Raw genomic sequence first — 10,379 nt, 5'->3', positions numbered from 1 at the left:
ATATAAAATAAACACATAGATTAAACTATACATTTTATGATATAAAACTGCCTAGATAATTTAAGTTATCTTTATTAAATTGTCCCTAGATTACAGAGAATTAAAAAAGCTGCAGAAAGAAAATTAAGAGGCCATTCCAGATTTTCATTTCATCAGCATTTCTTGATGTATTGTGGCTGTTTCAGTCCAGTGTCTGTTGAATTTCGACAAAATCAAACCTCAGAAGTGACAAAGTCATTCAACAGGAATGTGAAAGACTGACAGCATGACAAGACGCATGAAACTGTGATAAAAATCCAGTTTATCACGTAAAAAAATATTTTTGAACTTTTCCTAAATACATGTAGAAATATTACTGTTGTATTGCTTAAGTGAATATGAACTTGTTTTCTTTTCGGTATTTGACGTCTGAAAAAATGCACAGCATATTTTCTGGTGTTTTGACCTGTTTCTCCAGATGTCATTAAAGAATCAGCTTTCATTATGTTCTGACATGCCCTTTAAAAAAAGATGATTTGATGATCCTACCCTTCCAGATAGTTCTCATACCCTGCCTACGGCATCATGCAGCTGGAGTGAGAACAAAATGTATTTAGGCTCTGTTATCCCATGATTCTAACACCTGATAAAGTGGGTCTCATTCACTAATAATTGCATATATTTTTCGTATTTATACGCACATTTGAACTTCTCACGAAAACGTTCCGCCTAATTCACAACATGTGCGTACGCACATGAACTTGTTCTCGTCCTAATGTTAGTGAATTTGGAGTATTCAAAATGATCGGCTGCATGCACAAAAATAAAATTGCATAAAACACACTCAGTCCATCTCCATATTTGGTCTTTCCGCCTAACCTTTCCTTTACCCCCTATCGTTATACAGTAAAGGGCGATTTTTACTTCTGCATAGGACCTACGCCGTAACCTACGTAGCCTGACGCGCACCTCTCCAAAAATGTAACAATGTGTCAACTCAACGCGGACCCTACGCGGACCGCAAGCGCTGTGATTGGTCGGTTTGGCAGCATCATTCCTTCTACGCATTTCCGGCATCTTCTTCTCTGGTGTCTTCTTCCGGCAAGTTCAGAGTCCACAAAAGAACAACATGGCGAGCATCGAAATCGACCAAGTTACTGAGCGTCTGATTGAAGAGGTTCGGAAATACACGCATCTGTATGACTCCTCTTTGGCGGACTATAAAGACTGTCAGATGGCGGCGAATTCTTGGAGAGAGATTCCCTCTAAGGTCGGTTTGGAAGTTGCAGAATGCGTGAAAAGATGGAAGAACACCCGGGACAAGTACGTTCGCCTCCGAAAGAAACTCGCCCCTAGGAGCGGGGACCCAGGCGGGAAGAAAGTCCCTGCGTTTTATATATTCCTTTCTTGGCTCGCACCGCATATAAAACACCGGGTCACCGAGTCAAACTTTGATGAGGTAAATATAGCTTATAGAAATATATATTTCTTTTGTGTTGTGTTGTGTTTAGGCTAGCTATCAATGCTATCACGCCGTACATGGCATACTGATGCGAACTGAACAAATGTAACAACGTAGTGATTGCAATGTAATATAATGTGTTTATAGTTCTGTCTAAAAAATGCAGAATACATTAGCTGTATGTGTAATGCACTAACTTATTTTATTTTGCTACTCTTTTCAAAATCATAGGGTTGTAGTGATGCCAGCAGCACAAACTCCTCTTCCTCATCATCCTCATCAATGGTTACTTCCGGAGAAGTTGCCCTCCATCCCGAGCCATCTCCTTCACCTCCCGAGCCATCTCCTTCACCTCTTGAGCCATCTCCTTTGCCTCTCGAGCCATCTCCTCTGTCCCCCAGGCCATCTCCTTCGCCTCTCCGACCATCTCCTTCGCCTCTCCAGCCACGTGCTTCGCCTCTCCAGCCATCTCCTCTGTCCCCCCAGCCATCTTCTTTGTTCCCCAGCCCAAGGAATGGACAAAAACGGAACAGGAAAGACAAAGATGATTGGATGCAAGTGCAAGTTGCCAGGCTAGAGTCACAGTTGGAAGAACGGCGAACCGAGCTCCAACAAAGACTGAGCCAAAACAGCGATGAAAGTTCCCGGTTTGGCAACACTGTTGCTGACATGCTGCGAAGGGTACCAGAGGAGCACAGGTCACAGGCCATGTTTGACGTGTACAAGCTCCTTTTTGAGTGTCAACAAAAGACATGAAGAACTTCGCACTTAATAAACACTGTGCACGATCTTTTGCACTTTATTTGCTTTATAGTTTTATTTTTTGTCTTACCTTTTATTGTTACTAGTTTTTTGTAAGTTTTATATTTGCGTTAATATTGCATTGTATACTCATCTATACATAGTTTGCACTTTTACATATTCTGTTCTTTGACTCTTTTGCAAATAAAGAACAAAATTATGACACTTCCAGATCTTGGTTTCATTTCGTTTCATTTTTAACTAAACAATTAATAGGTTGTCCATGACAAAATATCATTTCAATACCCAGTTTTGACATCTATGTATATACAGTACAGTGCTCGGCGTAAATGAGTACACCCCTTTGAAAGTATACTTTTTTTCAACAATATCTAGATGAACACACATAAAAATCCAAAATGTGGACAGGACTAAGTTTTATAACATCTGTTTAACTTCTAACATGAAAGTAAGGTTAACAATATAACGGATTACACATTTTTTTGTTTTACTCAAATTGGGGTGATGCAAAACTTAAGCCCCACAACAAAAACTACTACATCTAGTACTTTGTATGGCCTCCATGTTTTTTAATGACAGCACCAAGTCTTCTAGGCACGGAATGAACAAGTCAGCGACTTTTTGCAACATCTATATTTTTCCATTCTTCAAGAATGACCTCTTTTAGAGACTGGATGCTGGATGTGTTCATTGATATACTGTTTAAAATGTTACTTTTCAAAGGGGGTGTACTCATTTACGCTGAGCACTGTAGTTTGCACTTGTTATATTGTGTAGTTGATGGAAATAAAGAACAATAGCATGACTTCATAACAGGTATTTATTAATATGTTTACATGTCAATTACAGCTTCTTTACACTTACATCAACACAAATTATTGACCAAGTTGACCACGGCACACAATCTGGTTCTGCCATGACACAATTCTATTGGGTGATTGAAAGAAGGCCATTAGATCATTGCGCACACCAATTGCAGCTCTACTGGAGCATGCCCTTGAAAGGTTACATGGATCTAGAGGTTCAAATACATTAGTGTCCCCTGCCACCACCCTGCGCCACTCTCCTAGCTGAGGTGACCCTGTAGTGTCCGAGTCTGTGAAATTTGCAGGGATGTATCTATTCACAGCTGTGTTGACCTCATCAGTGCATGCCAGGAAGTTGTGTAAAACACAACATGCTTTGACGATGTCGACAGCTTTGTCTGGCCGACACTCTAGGGGTCTTCCTACGATCCGCCACCTAGCCAACAAAATGCCAAAAGCATTCTCAATCACCCGTCTGGCTCTGGAGTGACGGTAATTGTAGATCTGCTTTCCCCTGGGCAAGTTCGTCCCTATGTAGCAAAACAAAAAGCATTGATAAATAGGTAATTACTTTGTGTAAAAAAAAAGCTGTGAACACGTATTGGCATTACTATTATTATAAAAGTTTATTTGATATATACACATTTACACAAAGAACCATTACACTTCATTTATAGGGCCTATAACATACCTGGAAAGGGACGCATTAGGTTGTTGTGTAGGGGGAATGCAGCATCACCAACTATCACATGTGGAATTATTACACCTGTCCCAGGAAGATTGGCTGGTGGGGGAAGGTTCATTTCGTGTTCCAGCAGCATAGAACCAAATCGACTCTCCTTGAAGATCCCACCATCACTTTCTCGTCTGTATCCCCCTACATCCACCATGGTGAAGCGATATCTGGCATCGCATGTGGCCATCAGAACAATGGAGTGAGTGCCTTTGTAGTTAAAAAAGTCGCTCCCGGCATACAAGAAAATCTTGCTGCAGTGCTTTCCACAAAGCTTTACAGATCTCAGACACTATGACAGACACTGTGCTAGAGGCTAGTTTGTAGCTAGCCGCTACAGCCTGTTGGCTTCCACCTGAAGCTAAAACTCGAAGGGTGATTGCGTCTCTGCGTAATATCTATCGGCATACTGTGCGTACACTGGTGTGTAATAAATGGCTTTACACAACGAACCAAATCGTCAAATCTACCTGCAGACATGCGAAAATATCTGAAATGCATTTCTTCGTCGATGTCTCTCAGGGGCCGGACAAGCACAGAAAATTCGCCCTCCGTCTGTCTCGTCTCGTTCACAGGTCATACATACCATCTCCTTCGACGCCTTCTCTGGTTTCTAGCTTTTCGTTTGAGTAATTTAATTAAAAGTAACTGTTTTTCTGCTTCAATCAGCTCCAACTCCATTAAGATGCGATCAGCTTCCATTGTCGTTTGCAAACACTAGCATACACACACACACAAAACATCGGCGAAGAAGAGCAAACCCATGAAAACACAATGAGCCAACTAGCATTTCGGCGGTGTAATTGCAGTACGACGCATAGTCTCAACGCAGAACCATAAATGTTCACGACGGCGTCGTCTACGTACGTGGTCCTACGCAGAAGTAAAAATCGCCCTTAAGAACCATTAGTGGCACCATGACTCATTTGTTATTTTATGGCAAGCGAACAAAGGTAGCCTACTTATGACACCTTAACGTTTAAGCGAAAAGGCTGTAAAGTAAGTAAACAGAGCTCTAACCAACAGACATCTTTGGTATTTAGAAAGAATGGAGGTGATTCAGTAAAGAATGACAACAGAGAACAAACATTCATTTGTATTAGCTTACATACTGTATACGCAAGTTTGAAAACATGACATTTGATTGAAAACATTGTATCCTCACAGGATTAATAAATTAACAAATATTAAATGCATATGAAAAAAACATTCCAATAAAAAATGCTGTAGACTCTTGGAAAAGGATAAGTTTAATAATGAACGCATTTTTGTGTTATGAAATTTTGAACACATTTAAATAAATATAAGGGACAACACAAGGTTGAGTTAAAAGTAAAATGTTGTCCTTAACTAGACACAGAGATGTGTTCAGTTAAGAACAAATTTATAAAGTTATAATAATGACCATCTTCAAAATGTGAACCCAAATAACATTGTTTCTAAAAAAAAGTACGTCACTGGACCTTTGCCATGTAAAACTTCATAAACCTCCCCTTGTCAAAAAGTGCAAGAATATATGACAGAAACACAGAACACCCACTCTACATTCCTTGAGGGCCAATACAAGGACAGCTTACTAAACTAGTTAATCGGGTATGACACCTGTTAGATGGTTTTAAATATTAGTGAACATCTCTAAGTACTTAGAGTACGCAAGCACTGAAATATCATGCAACATCCTTTCAGTCCCTGAAAGTGGATTATGCACATTTTGTTGGATTCATTTATTTCTTTATATTTAAGGTGAGTAATTCTTCTACTAAAGCAGATTTTTAATGTTTAAAATATTTAATTATTTTAAAATATTTAATTGCTTTAATTTCAAATTTGAGATATTTTACCTCAAAAGGTCAAAAGGAACGAACTCAACCGGGGTTGTATATTAACCTATGCTGGGTTGTTTTAATTCATTGTTGATTCAAATATGAACATTTTCTGAGTTCATTTAACCCAAAAGTTGAGTTTGTCCCCTTTTGACCCAATGCTGAGTTGAAAACAGCCCCACTGTTCTGTCATGTTTAATCATTCATCCATTTTAAAGTTAAGCCACTGTATTTAGAATAAAAAAACTTGAATCACTAAAATACACTGCCCGTCCAAAAAAAGTCACACACTCTAATATTTCGTTGGACCGCCTTTAGCTTTGATTACGGCACGCATTCGCTGTGGCATCATTTCGAAAAGCTTCTGCCATCTCCAGAATGTCCATTTTTTCCCGTCCAGAATTTTTCGCCAAGATCTTGTATTGATGATGTAGAGTCGGACCGCTGCGCAAAGTCTCCTCCAGCACATCCCAAACATTCTCAATATAGTTAAGTTGAGGACTCTGTGGTGGCCAATCCATGTGTGAAAATGATGTCTCATGCTCCCTGAACCACTCTTTCACAATTTGAGCCCGATGAATCCTGGCATTGTCATCTTGTATTATGCCCGTGCCACCAGGGAAGAAAAAACCCATCGATGGAGTAACCTGGTCATTCAGTATATTCAGCTGACCTCATTCTTTGGGCACATAACGTTGCTGAACCTAGACCTCCAATCCAAAGGGAGGCTCTTACCTATTTGCTAATTTAAATCCAGGTGGTGATTTTTGTTGGAGTGTATTAAACTGTGAAACCATCAAAAACCACAAAATCTGTAAAATATAAAGTCGTTTTGTGCTTTTATATAATGTATTTATATTTTATAATTACCTCAAAAACACATAAATCTAACCATTATTTTATAGCAACAAACCAACCCTTGTAAATCTTACCATTTTTAATAATGTAATATTTTCCCCTAATAGGACCTGAAGAATAAGCCAATATGAAATTACTATGGAAATTTGCAGTACTTTACCTGACAGGTAAGATACTTTAGAAGCCAATATCTAATAAACTAATGAAAATGTATATTAATATGCAGGGGCAGATTAAGGTGGTCAGGGGCCCCTAAACTGCTCTTTGTGGGAGGCCCCCCCTCCTTGTGGCTTTCAGGTGCCTTTCACGCTTGCAGTTTAGTTACTGTAGGAATGGGGCACTGTTTGCATGAAAAACTGCTAATGTGAAAGCTGTTATGCAAACTGTGGTGCGCACCAGGGTACCGAACCCTGCACACGAGTTTAAGCTGATTACAATGTATTTACATCAATGAAACTGAGGCCCGGTTTCACAGACACAGTTTAGCTTAAACCAGGACTGCCTTAGTTGAATTAAGATATTTATGTCGCTTTTATAAAAATGCCTTAGGAGAATACATTAATGGTGTGCATCTTGAGACAAAACAATGGCACTGATATATTTTACGATATTTCTGGGCAAGTTATATTCTGTTAAGACAGGTCAAACATTCATTTTAGTCTGGGACTAGCCTTAAACCTTGTCTGTGAAACCGGGCCAATTTACATTGGATTCGAAGGAGAGTGAGCCTGCATTGTATTCGTGCGCTCCGAGAGGAATCAGAGCGGCAAATGAATGTTAATACACTGTTTCCTGAAAATAGTATGTTTGTAAGCAGCAGAAAGCTGTCTGCATGCAAATAACATACAGTAAGACCAAGTGTCGTTTACTCTGCTGCGCATAATAGCATCAAGTGAATAAAAAACACAATATATTGCCAGCAAACACAGTACACTCTGACGACGTCGCCAGTTCTTCTTCATTTGGTCACCGTGACGTATTTTGTGACCAGGTTCTGAGGAAGTCTTGGCAACGTTCCATTTCTTAGAATTTTTGCTAATGTTCCAGAAAAGTCATAGCCACGTCCTCAAATAACATTGTGAATAAATCCCATGAAGAAGGTTGTAGCGACGTGGCATACTAGTCTCCAGATAACCTGGACACTGGTCATTTATTTAATGAATCTGGTCATTTCTTTTTATTATGTTTTTATGTGGAAAATTTATGATCTGAGTAAAATCTGTTATTGTGTCAAGACGAATGCTATAAATCCGACTTTTCTCAGCTATTAAACGGGAGTTTAATTAGATACAACAGTTAAAACTGTGTTTCTATTTATTTAATGTGTGTGTCTGATGTGCGTGCGCTGCTTCAGCCTGAGCGTTCTGAAAAGAGACGTGCGCTCACATCGTTTTATTTGACCTCCCTGCCTGATATATTACTTTAGCGGTTTATTAATATTCTTTCTTTACTTTATACCTTACATATGTGAGAGAAAACACATTTTAGTAATTTTCGATCGATTTGGTAAGTTTAAATGAATGGACCCTGATGTTTGTGAGTGTGACTGAAGAAGCTTTTGATTGTTGTATTTGAAAAACGGACGTCCCGCTAAACTTATGTGGTAAGACAAGAATATAATGTTAAGTTTAAAGATAATGTTTAGTAATAAAAAATATCTGCTTTAAATCCACTATATTGTATTGAAGTCTGGTTATTTTTGTCATTTACTTCAGTATCCAAATAAAATATCTGATTGTGATGTACAGTGCTGTGTTCAGTGTGTTAAGTTTTTTTAATCGTAAATTAATTTTAAACATTTTAATAGAGAATTACTCCAATTATGCATAAAATTGAATCTTTATTGCACAGATTAAATCACTAATTAATTTAATCCTCCATGTCAGGGATGATATGCATTTAAATTAAATTAGATTTTAGCAACGGGCCTGTTTGGTCGTTATAACGTGCTCTTCATGTCATTTGGTACATTGCTGCGACGAATATGGTACGTTCCAGGTACGTCTTCAGGACATAATCACCACGTCCCAGCAACGTCCAATGTTACGTCGTCATGACGAATATGGGAATCACATAGTTATGCCACTGGAACGTTATTTGGTATGTCGCTGTGACGAATATGTTTCAGTCCAGGTACGTCATCACAACGTAACTGGGTTGACCCGTGTTCTGTTAACTATCATGCGCCCTGCACGATTGTGATGATGTAAGATGAACGCAAACACACCAGGGTTGGATTGAATCAAGCTGAGTGTAAAACCAAACCAATGCCGCGAAGGGCGCCTGGAACAATTGCACTCAGGTTCGGACCCAGTCTTAACAACCTAAATCATTATACTTAAAGGAAAAAATGTATGTATGCTCAAATAGTAAGGTGAACTCGCATAAACACACATTGAGACAGCAAATACTACAGTGTTTCCTCTACATTCCTGTTTGCTTAGCAACGGCAGACGCCAGGAGAGCGCAAGCTCCCACCGCTTTAGTGTTTAGAGAGAAGAGAAAGTAGCACTTTTCCGTCCATTTTCATACAAGTATAAGCGAAATATGAACGGCTCCTAAAAACGCCTCGATGGATCTTTCTTTACTGAGACACAAACCACTGTGCATTACACAAACAGTGTATGAAACAAAGCTATAATTAAAAACCAACCTGTATAATATGTGTGTCATTGTGGATCAACTCCCTGAAATATTCCCAATGACATGATGAGCTAGCTAGCTGCTGCAACAGCTAAGGATCCCGCTGCAGGTGTTTCATTTGTAGCATCGATGTTAGCCAATGTGGGCTGCCAGTCCTCCTGCTGCTATCTTGGTCATGTTGGTTTTTTAACCTTTGTATTTTACATTTTTGTGCTCCACTATTGTACTTTCTTTTTGACATATTGCCGCTATGCCATCTAGCAATAGCAGTGACGTAACTGAAAATGATTTACATGATTTCACCAGCAGCTGATTGGGCCGATGTGACCCAAATGTCACATCTATTCTATCATTGGCTTATTTTTTTGTTATATTTCTTATGGGCCAATGTGGGGTTTTTTTGTTTTAAAAAAAGAAAATTAAAAAATCTGGCCATTCAGGGGCCCCTGCACATGTGGGGCCCATAGCCTACACACAGCCTAAGCCAGCCTGAGTGTAAATTTGCACGTGTTAATATGGTACATTTAGCTCAAAAAAGTACATTTTCATTTTGTACATACAGCCAGTTATTATTCCAAAATCCAAACAGGGTGATCAGAAGCCCAACACTATGTGGCCGGGTCTTGTATCACCCTGAATGTTTGATTTTGGGATAACAACCGCTGGATGTACATTATCCCGCCTATAACGTAGCTTCTTGCCACATGAGTAAATAATTGGACAAAATTATCAATTGGAAATATTTTATTAGCTAATTTGTAACAAATTCAAACCTTGCATGAGAAAAGAGAATGTTTGCAGTACCGAAAGAGACTACAAGCGGAATCAAGTTTTCCAGAGCGCCATGTAATAATACATAATACTTTTTTACAGCTATGATGTCAATGTGTAATGCTGATATAGACCCTTCAACTACCACAACATCTACTACATTACTTGGAACAGTATGTACAAGCCCCGAAGATTCAACACCACAGTCTACAAACATCAATGAACAGCAACTCGCATCTGAACACTTGACAAGTGAATCCACAACCACACTAGCACCTCAACCCCCAACAGTGAATGAGGGATTTATTTATCTAAAATTCAAGTTAGACATCATACAGGATTGTTATGAACAAATAACATCTAAATATAAACTACTGGAAAATAATGTCACAACTGAGGTAATTATACTCACCTTTTTAAACAAAACATTTAAAATAACCATTAGAATAATTTTTGTTTAATGTACATATATGCTCAAAATTATTCATACCGTAGGCAAAATAAATCTGCATCATTAAGCCTTTAGATAATTTTTAATTACA

General features: G+C 38.7%; 1 protein-coding gene across 1 annotated transcript; it reads left to right on the top strand.

The window, feature by feature from the left end:
• The first annotated feature begins 1,207 nt into the window (after positions 1–1,207).
• On the top strand, positions 1,208–2,229 carry LOC130553523 (probable serine/threonine-protein kinase samkC). The gene is made up of 2 exons (XM_057332536.1): positions 1,208–1,438; positions 1,673–2,229. Exons 1-2 carry the CDS (start codon positions 1,214–1,216, stop codon positions 2,195–2,197), a joined length of 750 nt encoding a protein of 249 aa, XP_057188519.1. The 5' UTR covers positions 1,208–1,213; the 3' UTR covers positions 2,198–2,229.
• Positions 2,230–10,379: the final 8,150 nt, after the last annotated feature.

The sequence above is a fragment of the Triplophysa rosa genome, linkage group LG4 (genome assembly GCF_024868665.1).
Source record: "Triplophysa rosa linkage group LG4, Trosa_1v2, whole genome shotgun sequence".
Lineage (NCBI taxonomy): Eukaryota > Metazoa > Chordata > Actinopteri > Cypriniformes > Nemacheilidae > Triplophysa > Triplophysa rosa.
Note: the sequence above shows the minus strand (reverse complement) of the source record. Positions and strands in the feature narration are given on the sequence as shown.

Bases quoted from the DNA above. Each gene is read 5' to 3' on its own strand.
- LOC130553523 (XM_057332536.1), top strand. From the start codon at position 1,214: ATGGCGGCGAATTCTTGGAGAGAGATTCCCTCTAAGGTCGGTTTGGAA. The intron at 1,439-1,672 runs GTAAATATAGCT...TCAAAATCATAG, and splicing joins CCGAGTCAAACTTTGATGAG to GGTTGTAGTGATGCCAGCAG.